We start from the raw sequence: 13297 nt of genomic DNA, 5'->3' as shown, positions 1-13297 counted from the left end.
CTCAAGCTTTAAACAAGATAGTTAAGTTTTGCCCAGGCAGGGAAACCTCAGAGGAAGCATTTACTAAAGCTTCAACACCACAGCGGTCGGGACTAGAGGTAAGATTTGTCTTGTTTTAAAGACAAGAATCCTGTCCATTGCCCCAGTTATTTAGCTTTGTGTATAACACCAACCTAATCTGCAGCAGTTTACAGTCACATATTAGGGCTCACAATCTCCTGAAGTGATGCTGTGTATACTTCAAACTCTCCTTGCAGCCAGTGTGCAGCTGATAGTGTTCCGGGAGAGGAGAATGATTTACCATCCTTAGGTCTTTGTTGTGATTTAACTCCTTAGGTGTTGCAGTATTAATCCTACCCACTAGGTCAGGTCCTCCAGAGATTCATCCTTCAGTGGACAATACCAATTGTCCAGTAGAAGGTACCCAAATGTCAATGGTGCCATGTTCTATTTCCTGCACAGAATGTGTAACCTCTCTGAATGCCCAATGGGTTCTGACAGGACTTCAGACTTTCTGGACTCCAGATTAAATGAAAACTGACAGGTTCCGGTCTTCATTTGGGGATTGTCTTGGCTGTTTTCAGAACTTGTGCAGAGAGAAAACCTCTTAAGACCAGGGCTTCACATTGCGTAAACCCCACAATTTGGCTGTGACAAAAACTGCAGTGTTTTACAGCACCATTACTTTCTATTACTTTTTTTTATTATTATTACTTTTTCTTTACATTCTACTATACATTAGCACACAGCAGAAAAAAAATATCTGCAGTGGAAATGCTGAGATTTCAAAAAAGTTGCTTTTTTTTTTTTTGTAAATCATAGCATTTCAATTATAACTATACAGAAAACTTTATAGGAGCAGCCTCAAAATGTTTAGAGGAGAGGTAACCTCTACTAATGTCTGTATATTATTTCAGAAGTAACTAAGTGAGCAGACCGTCAAAGTGGATAAATAGTGTAAAACTTCATCTTTTAGTCAAAAAAGTGTCTAAAACAAATTTGGTAATTGGGACAAACGCATTTTTTATAAAGAATGTAAAATGGTTATACTGTTATAAATCCATACAACCAGTTGGGATTAAATCTATCATCTGCTTGTTTTATGTGACGTTTTACTATGCACTTTTAGCGAGGTTTAGGGACAATTTACTTTCTACTATACATTGGCTGGACACTCTTTCTAAAGGTGTCTGTTTTTTGTGCAATTTCAGTGGAATCACAGCGGGTGGACAGTGGCGCAAGTGTAAACGCCCCCTTATCTTGATATATTTACAATCTTGGTAAATAGTTTGAGTTTCTCCCAATCTCGCTAGTTATCCATACACATCTGGGTCTGCACTTTGTGTCAACACAATTTGTCATGCTGCAATCTTCCTACTACTAATTTAGTATATTGTGGGTGCCATCTCTTATTTTGTGGACATAGAGGTGTACTGGTTAGGAGTTTCTTTTTGGTTGAGGGAGATCGAACATAATTACATTGCAGAGGTCCAAACAGATTCCACCACATTTGTTGAGAGAGATTAGTTTTCTCCTTCCCTAATAAAAACTGTATTCTATACCATGGAGAGGAGAGAAAAAAAACCAACACAGTTGTGGTTTTAATACAATTTATTGGCAGAACAATTACAGCCTTAATGAAATGCATGTAATCTCACATTTGACTTGAATTGCATTGGACCTCACATGGGGAAACATTTACAGTCACATTTAAAAAGTCTTATTTTAATAACCTCAATTCTCTGTACAGCTTTCTGGAACTGAGCTTTTTGTATCAAACCATTCGACTATTTAGGAGGGGACTATTTTCCCCACTCATGGAGCGTCCAAGGGCATTCTGAAAAAAGAGGCGAAGAGATGGTCGATCGGGGAACCAGTTGATGGAGGAGTTTTCTGTTCTGAGAGGTGTGTAAGTCTTCAGGTGTCTAAGAGTAAAGTGAAAAAGTCAAATAAATGCATACTTTTACACATTTTAAGAATCTTCAAGAGTGAGTAAAGATGTTCAGTATAGTTCCAATGAGATCCACCTACTGTACCAGTATAAGCTATCACTAGGTTCAGATCTGCGTTCGGGTTTATGTTCAATGGTCCACTTGGGGACCCCCTGAACAAAAAAAGTAATCCACAATAGAAAAAAATCCTGATAATGTGTAGGTCAGTGAGGTAATTAAAAGTGAGGGAAATGAGCTTCTACTAGATAATTCAGATCATGTGATGTGGAGGCAGGTCCTTGATGTGATAGGCAGTGCAGTTATTCGTTTTTGCGAAAATGTTTATATCAGTAAGTCCTAGAGACTTGAAACCCAGTCTAAGATCTTTGTAAGTGCCCAATATGCCAAATTTTGTACAGTGTAATTTGGCTGTGCATAAAGACATACCAAAGTAGGGGTATTCACTAACTGTCTGGCAGATTACACAATTTCTCTGCAAGTCATTCAGACAGGTCACAAGACCAAACCCCTCCCAATTGACATACACATCCTCTCACCTGTATGTGTAAGCTACAGTAGCTACAGCCAGAGCAACCAAGAGGACACCAACCGTGACTGCAATTCCACTGACAGAAGATGCTGCACCTAAAAGTATATGGAAATACAGAAATCAGATATAGAAATAGCAAACCCATATAATACACGTGTCACCAATCTACCCCATATGTACTGCAGCTTTTTATTTAGCCAAGATATATTGGTATGGTTTTTACAATGAAGAGACATTATGTGAACACTCAAGATTTATAACTAAGAATCACAAGCTTATTATCTTATAGAAATTACATTACATCTACTAATAGTTTGTTACTGTGGTTTGGCTGATCTACCAAATCATGTTTCTAGGCCTTTTGAAGGGTCTTGACTTCTAGGTTAGCTTTTCAATGTCACAATAGTCAGCTTTTGGCCTCTTGTGAGATCTAGTTTACATACAGTATGTCTTTGTGGAGACCTGGATGAAGGGTTAACCAAATGAGTAATAGATGTCTCAGCAAGTATTTACAGAAGCCTGGGGATAATGGGGTCTGAATTGTCTTGTAGAATCATTGTAATGATCTATAGAATAGCAACTGAGGTAGATGCAAAGCAGTGTTACATATGCTGCCTCCATAACACACCGTGCTCAGAGTAACCGCTTTTACAGAAGAATGGCCCCAAAGTATGGAAAAAAAAGTTTATTTTCTTACAGATATCCTTAATAAAACCCTCATGTGCCTGCAAACACAAGGTCAAGTTATGTCAGCACATTCTGACTTGAATTGTAATAACTTACCCGATGATACACTAACTTGGGCACTAGCAACAGCCAAGCTTACGTCATCAGTCAGGGACACATTAACACAGTAGACCCCAGAATCATTGAAGACCTGGCGCAATACTAGCTGGCAGTCAGATGAAGGCTCCACTGGGTTACAGACTGTCTGCTGTGGATTCTCACAGTCTGGGTCAGAAATGACAGTACAAACTTGTCTTGGTACACTGTAATAAAGAATCAGACCCATGGTAAAAAGTTCTTAAACACATCAGTAGCAATGTAGTAATTTTCACACCATGGAAAGTGAACTAAAGTCTGAAACCAATACAATCTAGAGACATAACTTGTGATGCCTCACAAGTTATCAGATGCTGTGGTATGACTAGAAGTTTCTCCAAATGTAAAACTTTTCTGCTGAGCACCTAGACCCCCAACCAAGTCTGAGAACTAGCCGTTAAGGCTGCATACACTTACCTCCCTTGGCAAGTAACCGTGAGATCCACAGTATTCTCAAGGCCAGCAGCCACTATTGGCTCCACTTGCACAATCTGTACACTTTCAATACCAGCTGCAAGAGTAAAAATGCGAAGCAGGTTAGTTGGGTGCAGTGGATGGCGCCACATGCCTCTTACATACTAGATACTTACAGACAATTTCCAGGTCACTGGCAAATGTTCCATATCTGTACAGCAGGCACCCAACAAGTGGTCCCTCTGGAGCCTGACGCTTGGCAAGTATTAAGACTTCTCCATTAGCTTCTGTCACTGGTACAGCTTCACTTGCTGCAGCCCAGTCAGTTCCTGCAGAGAGAAGGATTTCTGTTGGGCAAACAGTTTCCACCTTTGTTAACAGAAAAGCCATTATCCTTACTGCAACCCTGTAATGCTGGTTAAAAGGGGTGTTCTAAAATTTATATATATTTGTGTGTTCGCGCGCAAGACGAGGAGGTGGTTGAATATCGAGGCTTAAAATAAACAGTATAAAAATGGGTCTATTTGGATGGAGATTCAATGGAGAATTTGCTCCAGTCATAAGTCACCCTATATCTAGCTATCCCGGCTATATCAAGTTATATATGAATAGAGACAGGACTATGACATAAAGTCTGTAAAGCACTGCACAGTGTGTTGGTGCTATACAAATAAACAAAGTCTAGTACAAGCCTTATAATTCCTCCCTATATCACACCCAGCCTGCACAGCATCGATGAGAACCGGGCTGCCCATAATACAAACTGTTATGTATACTCTGGAATGTATTAATTTATGACATCACCTTCACAAGCAGTTATTAAACATTAAGGAATTACTTCACACAATAAGCCATATAAATGCACAACTTTTCAGGTACATACCTTCTGCTGGTGCTAGCGTAGAGGAGTTTTCTCCAACCTCAGCACTTGGTGTAGTATTTTCCTCAATGTCCTCAGCAAGCGGTGTTCCAGTTTCTTCAGCCTGACTAGGGACAGCTTCTGTTAGGACTACTGCTGTACCACTTGGAAGGACTTCCTGGGTAGCAGGCAAGCCATCAGTCGCAGGCAAAGCCTCTGTTACCACATCTTCACCTTCAGCTACAACCACTTGTGAAGTTTCCTCTTCCTGAACAGTTGGTAAAATCGTTTCATCTGTACCTGGTTCCAAAGATTCAGGAGTCGCATCATTTTCACTAATGGAAGTCTCAGTTACAGACAGATCATCTTCTACATCAAGCGACAGTGTTGAGTTACTTGGGACAGGAGGTGCCGTACCACTGGGAACCACTGGATAAGAAAAAGAAAGATACATTTTTATAGAAAGGCTTGCCTAGAAACTAGTCTCCTGCCATTTGTAAGCTACTGTCCTCCTGTTATTATAAGTTATAGGATTGGCCCTAAGCCCCACCCCTTATTTAAAAGGTTGTCCACTTTCAGACCAATATTGAGACCAATGAGTTTGTAAAAGTTGTACAATTTTCCAATATACTCTCTGTATCAATTCCTCTCAGTTTTCTAGATTTCTGCTTTCTGTCACTCACTCTGTTTACTCCCAGTGGATTAAAATCAGTTCACGATCATGTGATATACAGTCCATGGTCATGTGATATACAGTCCATGGTCATGTGATGGACACAGGTGCACAACTCATTGCCAGGCATTACCGTGTTGTGACTATAACAAGCCATGCAGAAGAGAGGGACCTAATCAACCATGGACTGCATATCACATGACCATGGACCGTATATCACATAACCATGGACTGATTTTATCCACTGGGATTAAACAGAATGGGTTACAGCAAGCTGAGATCTAGAAAGACAAGGAATTGTTACAGAAAGTATATTGAAAACTGTACAACTTTTACAAACATTAGTCTGAAAGTTGCCAACCGCTACAATGGTGAACCTTGTTTTTAGAAGCACTACTGTAGACAGCCTTGATATTAGGAAAGATATTTTTTAATGCAGATTTCAATGTAAATACCTATATAAAAAGCAGTAAAGAGCTGGTCACAACATACCAGTCAATTGTCCACCATTTGTTGTAGCAGCTCCAGTTGTAGGTTCTGCTGGTAGATCTGTAGTCACTTCACCCTGTGCGGTTGTTACGTCAGGAGCAGCGCTACCACATGGAGAGATTGGAATGGCAGCTTGAACAACCACCTTTGCCTTGACAACACCAGGAGAAATATATGTATGAGTAACACCTGTATTCCGAGTTATAAGTGTACCACTCTCATCTCCAAAGTCCCAGGAGAAAGATATGTCTGATGCCTGAAGATAGCCACTTGGGTCGTGAACTGCTACAGAGAAGGACACTGCTCTGTTCTGGATGAAGCGCCTGTCGTCCTGGTCCAGATCAAGAACTTGCGATATGGACACAGAAACCGGTATCTGATCTATAACATACAACGTTAATGTTTATATTAGAAACAGGAAAGGGAAGACATCACAAGCCTTGGGCAGAAAGCCATACAAAAATGGCCATTGTTGCCACCCACTAAATAGGGGATAAATTTCATACCAGTTATAGCAAATTGAGAGGATGTGCTGCCAATGGGGATGAATTTCTGTCGCCCTCGGTAATGGTACACAACAACGTCCATTGTGTAGGAGCCAAGTGGTATACCATCAGTCTCCACTGTTAGATTGGAAGAAGGACCATCCACCACCTGCCAGTACTTTCCTAGGAAGAACCACAGCACCAATTATTTATATGCCAATTTTTCACAGACTGTTTTTACCCCTTGTTAAAGAAACCAACCCCATGCTTGCCACACGTAGACAAAAGAAACCAACCCCATGCTTGCCACACGTAGACAAATTTGCTGCGTTTCTTCTCAGCATCACGTGGGAATGGACGGCCATCTGGAAAGGTGCACTTTGAACCTTCGGCTGACTCGTCAGGGTAGACTGGTTCACCGGCTGATACCCAAGTACCTATGTGAAGGAAGGAAAACAAACAAACGTTAAAGTAGGGGGCTTGACAGAACCCACAGCAATGTACTAAAATATCATCCGTAAGTTTAAGTGCACTTGATGTGACAGCAGTTTAGCAGTTTAGTACATAACATTGCAGCTCTTCAGTAACGTTAAGCACTACTTACTATTGCTTGTGTAGTTTTGGCTCCACACAACCTGTCCATCAGGCAACACTGTCTGGTTATGTGGGAAGTTCAGCTGGATGAAGAAGGTCGTCCTGGCACCAGTCAATGTCGGGGCATCATTTTGGATACTGAAAGTCACCTGGCCTCCTGAGTGGCAAGTGGTAAGATATTGTAACACAAGCATAGTCAGTTATCCCATATTATAGACTTTGTTATGCATAGTAACACTACAAATGCTTCTGTTCTTTGAAGTCACAAACTGAGAAAGCTGAGTTTTCTGACCTTTCCAACAGTCCCTCTTCTGAGAGTCACTTCCTTTCCAGACAGGGTACATTTGGCTGTTCCATGACTTGAAGGGCAGACGTTTCTTTCCATGCACTTCTGAAGTACTCTGCTGTATTCTATTGCGGGATCCTACAACAGAAGAGTTGAAAGACTTAAGATTATCGCAACACCTAGATAAGGGACTAAACTGCCCCATGTATGTGCCAAATACCACCGTAAGAAATATGACGTCCTTTCCATATCAGCAAAGTGTTACAAGTCACATGAGGTAGGGACTAACCATTACGTTTGATGCAGAGGTTACTCTGTCTTATGACCCCCTCATTCAAGCAAACTTCTTGGCTTAGTAGAGCCCCTTTGTATCAGCATGTGATGCATGATCTGGAGTCGTGCTGAGGGGCTCTAGGCAGTGATGGGTCACATGGGAATTCAATCCTTCTTGGAATCCTACATGTGACTCTCAGCTGAGGTGTCTAACCTGGGGCTTTATGGGAACATGGTTCATAGTCCTGTTCAAATGCCACCCATTATAGTAACCGAAGTGCAAAAATCCTTTAGAACTGAAGTTTATACATTTATATCACAGATGGCAACTGGTACTGCGACATCTTAAGACCTTAAGTGATGTAAGTTCATTAGAAGATCTTGAAGGATTTTATAGAAGATTATTTTGAGCATTTGAGTTTAATTTGCATTTAGACAGACATACCCCTTAGTTAGAGGGTATTACAAGCTTACAAATGGGTCAAAACCCCAGAAGTGAAAGTCAAGCCAACAGATGGCAGGAAGAAGCCAGGGATTAATACTTAAGCGAACATTACAGCTCCAGGGGCAAATATAGCAACAACAGGACCCAATAGAAAGTCAGAAATGCCCCTTCAAAAATTAGACTCTTGATTTCTAAAAAGAGCATCTGAAGAATAAAAACCCTAAGCAACAATTACAGTGGTGCGCCATCCTCTGCCTATAGAGATACCAGGGCATCTGACAGGCAAATGGCCGAGATACTCACCAGCATTTTTCTTCCCCACCCTTGGAATAGATGACTAACTTTTTAATGTCAAGAGTAGCAGTAGGTCAATACGATGTCCACCATGAGGCTCAGGCCCTATGTTAAGACAATGTGGAGCCTTACCCAGGTGTGTTTTTATTCCACAGTAACTAGACTAACTTTGCAGATGTAGACTCAGCCTGACTCTTGCTTCACATCTGTGTTTGGTAATCCGTTCGGGGAGTCTGCATGGGGACCCCTGAACGAACTACCGAATGCACTGGCAAGCGGTGTGCAGTGAAAGCACACTGACTCCATTATAATCTATAGGGTTTGTGTGTTTTCACTGCACACAGCTTGCCAATGTGTTTGGTATTCTGTTCGGAAGGGGGGGGGGGTCCCATGCGGACTCCCCGAACAGATTACCAACGCAAATGTGAACCAAGGGTTAGTTGCTTTATTTGTTTCTCTTACTTTGTATAACAACCAACATATTGCACATCACTGAACAGACATTGTATGCCCTATTTGAGAGTTATAAATAAATTCCCCATCAGTATAGAGTTCAGGAGGAAACCCATGCAAAGTGAGAACAACAACTCCTTATTGAGACGTTACCTCTAAGAAGAATAAATGAGCCAGACATCTTATACAGGCAGGTTTACATACATAACCATTCCCGCATTGAACACATCATACAGAAACATCTCTCCAATAAGACAACTTTTCACATGCGAGTAGTCCAAGTAAATAGAGAAATAGTTTTTTTTTTCTCCATTAATAACACTGCTGCATATTCATTAAAGCTACTACTGAACAATGAATAGAATGCAACAAGAAAAAAGGAGACAACAAGTAATATCGGTCAACCAACTATAAAGCAAATATTCAATCTAGTATGCAGAGCATGAACAATGGGCTGCACGGAAAAAAAACACTCTGGACTGCTAAGGGGCTTGATACAATGCGAAAAATTAAATAAAAAAATTCCAGCATGCTATATATATATATATATATATATATATATATATATATATAATGTAACTTTTACTTCATCAGATTGAAAAAAAAACATCTAAATGACGAGGATCCAAGACATACTAAAGTCAAATGTATAGCTGTACATCTGGTTGCATTATGTCTTGGACCCTCGTCAATTGGATGTTTGTTTTTTTTAATTCAACAAGTTTTATTGATTTTCCAAATGTTTATGGCGGTACAGAAAAAAGAAAAGGGTAGGGGTACATCAGGTTGATAAACAATGTGGGCTAGAGATAGCTATAAAGATAACAACATAGCAACATAATATAACAACATCACATTCATACAGACTAATGTGTAGTATGTGAGCGGGTTCGGAGTCTGCAGCTGCCGTGGCAGTATAGTGTTCACTTGGTCGGGCAAATATGTGATGTTGGGGCGGTTAAGGTACGTGAGAGGTAGGGGGGAGAGGAATTGGATGTTTTTTTAATCTGATAAGTAAAAGTTACATTTTATATATATGGCATGCTGGAATTTTTTATTTCATTTTTTTGCAAACACACTTTTATTACACCAGCACTATTTAGATATATCGTTGTGCCTTTATATTTATGTATTTATTATTAATTATTAATTATTATTATTACACTTACCTTGGTGCTTAGATGTGATGTTGTTTTTACCTTGGAGTACACTAAGGCTCCGTTCCCACGGAGTAACGCGCCACACATTCAGACATGTATACACATGTCAGAGTATGAGCGCTCAAAACAGATCCCATTCACTTCAATGTGTGCCGGCATACAGGCGCTACACATTGAAATCAATGGAAGGCTTTTTAACCCATTGATTTCAATGTGTAGCGTGTGTGAGCCGGCACACATTGAAGTGAATGGGATCTGTTTTGAGCACTCACACTCTGACACGTGTATACAAGTCTGAATGCACGGCGTGTTACTCTGTGGGAACGTAGCCTTACCTTGATCCTCGGATGTGATGTTGCTCTATGGAGTACATACTTTATTTATGTCCAAGGTTCTGTATATGGCTGATTTTATCTACCTGTATGTGTCCCCTCATTGTTGTATTCAATAATGATTTTTTTCATTTTATTATATATGTTGAGTACTTCCCTCCTTTTTTCTTCCTGTATTCTAATCTAGTGTTTGGTATACGAAGTGCGATTCTGATATTGGGTTGTCATTTAGTTGGGATTATACAATGCATTAAAGACACTGGTTCCTAGTTCCCACATATATCATGTCCTTTTTTTGTTATATTACTGAACAATGAAGCAATAAGTTAGTTCTCCCCCTCTATAGAGGGTGCAAGCTGGGTACAGATATAGACTCACTGAAAACAAATTGAGTCCCCACATTGCAGAACCGCACCTTTTTTTTGTTGCAGATTTTTCTGCCTCTTTTGAGCCAAAGCCAAGAATGGCTAGAAAAGGAATGGGAAGTATATAAAAAGTACTTAGACTTTTCCCTTCTGCTCTATCCTATCATGGTTTGGGCTCAAAAAATGCAACAAAATCTGCAACAAAAAAAGCTGTTTCGGCAACGTGCGGCCTCAGTCTGAAGGAGGAAAAAAATGGTTTCTTAAACACCATTACAAAGTTGTATATTCAGGTGTATCATTCATCTATAAGAAGTGGTTTTATAGTTGGAGGTATGTTTCTAGCTTGAAGCATTTATCACTTGTCCACAGGACAGGCAGGTTCTAGAACAGTGGGGGTCCAACTACTCAGAGTCACTGATCCCAGACCGGGGACCCCCAGTTCCTATTGCTGCTAGGAGTAGTTTGCATGGAGCAATGACTGAGCATGTGCCCCAACGATCCATTCAGTTTATGGAAAGTCGAGCACTGAGCTCAGCTATATCCGTCAGTTCCTTAGAATGAGCGTTATGGCAGCACATGCTCAAATACTGCACTAAACTCATCACAGCAAGAGAAAGAAAGAGGAGAAAAAGTTGTAAGAGACACCCCCAATGTCCATGATACAACTCGTCAGAGTATTGAACATAAATATAGATTTTACACACAGTCAGTATTGCTGGATAATAGTATAATGTCACAGAATTACTCTCTTTCAACCCCACAAGGTATAGGCAACAAGATATTGCAGCGATGAAGATCAGCCATAGACCTAGCTGTGAGGAGGACTGGTGGTATTAGGGTGCATGCACACTACGTAACGCCGGGCGTGTATGAGAGCCGTACACGCCGGCGTTACAGCAGGGCTGCCGAACACTTCCCATTCACTTCAATGGGAGCGCTCGTAAACGCCGCTGTTACGAGCGCTCTCATTGAAGTGAATGGGAAGTGTTCGGCAGTCTGCTGTAATGCCGGCGTGTACGGCTCTCATACACGCCCGGCGTTACTCAGTGTGCATGCACCCTTAGGGTTATATCGTGAGTATTCAGACGACATGTAGACAACCTCATCCAGAACATTTCTAACTACAGGATGTGGGTAACTAGGTTGTTCTTGATGCTAATGTGAACACGGCCTTAGTCAGTACCCTAAAGGGTATAAAGATTAAGCTGCAGAAGCTCCTGACTTAAGGACATCAAGCTCTGTCAGCAGAGATGCAGAAGAGTGTCAGTACTCACCGTTCTGAGCCTCTATCCCAGCACACAGCAACCATAGGAAAATCAGCTGCCAAATACTACCCATGTCTTCTGTTACCTTCTTCCTCCAAGACAGGACTCCAGTACAGTGGAAGGAGTTCAGACAGGGGAGTTTCCTATTAAAATACCCAGCAATAGTTCATTAGCATATTCATACCTCCTCCACATGACTACATGGATTAATACATTCCTGTTCATCTCACAAGCCTCCCTGCCCACACTGGTCAATCTTATAGACCTCAGGCAAGGTATTTCATGTGATCTCCTTCAGAGGTCTTATATAAAGTGATAATTGTGGTTACTGGATTCCCCTGTAGGTTATATAACTAGGCCGTTTCTTACGTTATCTGCCCGCTTTAGTATTTCAGAGGCTTTACAGTGGGAATATAGTCACATATTTATCTAAAACTCTATACATGGCCATGCCATACACTGGTAACTGGCTTATACAAGGATTCACCAGTCTGTTCCATGGATTCCTACTGCCACTGCCTGGAAAAACAAGGTTTCTAGCAGGTACAGGGACCTGGCACGTATGGCCACTTACTGAATAGTCCTGAGAACTTTCATACCAGCTTGCAGTCTATGCACCATCAGGTAATACACAAGGGGCCCATTTACTAAAGGAACACCCTTGTACTTTTGGGAATAACAAGTGGAAATGGCCCTATTAGACATCCTGGATCTGACTGCTCTATTGGGAGGCTTTTTTTGTGGCTGAATTTGAGGCGTCAAAATCAGTGCCACAAAACTCCGTGTACACTGACCCTAAGGAAACCCGTGGACCCCATAGACTAAAATGGGTCCATGTGGTTTCCGCATGAAACATGCAGAGAGAAAAGTGCTGCTTGCAGTGTTTTGTCTCCACATTTTTCATGCAGAGAGGGGAACGGACTCTCCGAACTCAGATGTGAATCAGGCCTTACAAAGCATTGGAACTTCTGACCTTTAGAAGTCCTATAAAACAAAGAATAGATCTGACCAGGCAAAGAGACGTATATGCCTTTCACAATTTCAGCAAACACTTTAGACTAGACATCCCAAATATTAGAAATAAAAAACATCATTGCACCACCTAAATACATTTCAGGAATCACCAACCACATCTGCACCCCAATGCTCATACACTTACCTGTTCGCTAAACCACAACAAGCCGGTGTGAGCTTCTCACTTATGTCGAGGCCCCTTAAGCTCGGTCCTGCTTTACCTGCTGATTTACACCTCATTAACCCTCTAATGAAAGACTTTTGCCCTGACCGCGGTCATGTGATCCTTTGATGCCTCTGAACTGTGACATGCTGCCTGTATAATCTCTCTGCTACATTCTTTTTATCTTTCAGGAAACTTACCAGAATTGGAACACAAAGCATGCCTATGTGGCCAACAGATATGCTGAGAACTTGTTCTCCAAGGGCTCTCTATGCACAATGATCACACATTGCCTGGAAGATGCTCTGCCATATCACATGTAATATGAGGCTCCACTTCGCAGAAAAGCAGTGTTTATGTTGCAGTTTTTGCTGCGTTTGAACCAAAGAATGGCTACTAGAGGAATGGGAAATATATAAGAAGTTCTTAT

General features: G+C 41.1%; 1 protein-coding gene across 2 annotated transcripts; it reads right to left on the bottom strand.

Annotated features, from left to right (window-relative positions):
* Positions 1 to 1602: 1602 nt before the first annotated feature.
* PMEL (premelanosome protein) lies at positions 1603 to 11856 on the bottom strand. 2 transcript variants are annotated; one of them, XM_075265643.1, is made up of 12 exons: positions 11700 to 11856; positions 7110 to 7241; positions 6828 to 6974; positions 6520 to 6660; positions 6245 to 6406; positions 5735 to 6119; positions 4601 to 4995; positions 3894 to 4046; positions 3721 to 3814; positions 3265 to 3470; positions 2489 to 2576; positions 1603 to 1925 (listed from the first exon to the last, which is right to left on the bottom strand). In XM_075265643.1, exons 1-12 carry the CDS (start codon positions 11761 to 11763, stop codon positions 1775 to 1777), a joined length of 2118 nt encoding a protein of 705 aa, XP_075121744.1. In that variant the 5' UTR covers positions 11764 to 11856; the 3' UTR covers positions 1603 to 1774. The 2 variants fall into 2 exon arrangements, with proteins under 2 accessions (XP_075121744.1, XP_075121745.1); XM_075265644.1 differs by having other exon boundaries at positions 4601 to 5005; positions 5742 to 6119; positions 11700 to 11842.
* Between the last annotated feature and the right edge of the window lie 1441 nt (positions 11857 to 13297).

This window comes from Leptodactylus fuscus, chromosome 2 (genome assembly GCF_031893055.1).
Source record: "Leptodactylus fuscus isolate aLepFus1 chromosome 2, aLepFus1.hap2, whole genome shotgun sequence".
Classification (NCBI taxonomy): Eukaryota; Metazoa; Chordata; class Amphibia; order Anura; family Leptodactylidae; genus Leptodactylus; species Leptodactylus fuscus.
This window is presented reverse-complemented; position numbering and strand designations above follow the sequence as displayed.

What these genes read in the sequence shown, in the direction of transcription:
- PMEL (XM_075265644.1), bottom strand. Translation starts at nt 11,763, where the DNA reads ATGGGTAGTATTTGGCAGCTGATTTTCCTATGGTTGCTGTGTGCTGGG. An exon ending in CTACGTGTGGCAAGCATGGG is followed by an intron (nt 6,407 to 6,519) that starts GTTGGTTTCTTT and finishes GGTTCTTCCTAG; the next exon opens with GAAAGTACTGGCAGGTGGTG. An exon ending in CCAAGTTAGTGTATCATCGG is followed by an intron (nt 2,577 to 3,264) that starts GTAAGTTATTAC and finishes ATATACTTTTAG; the next exon opens with GTGCAGCATCTTCTGTCAGT.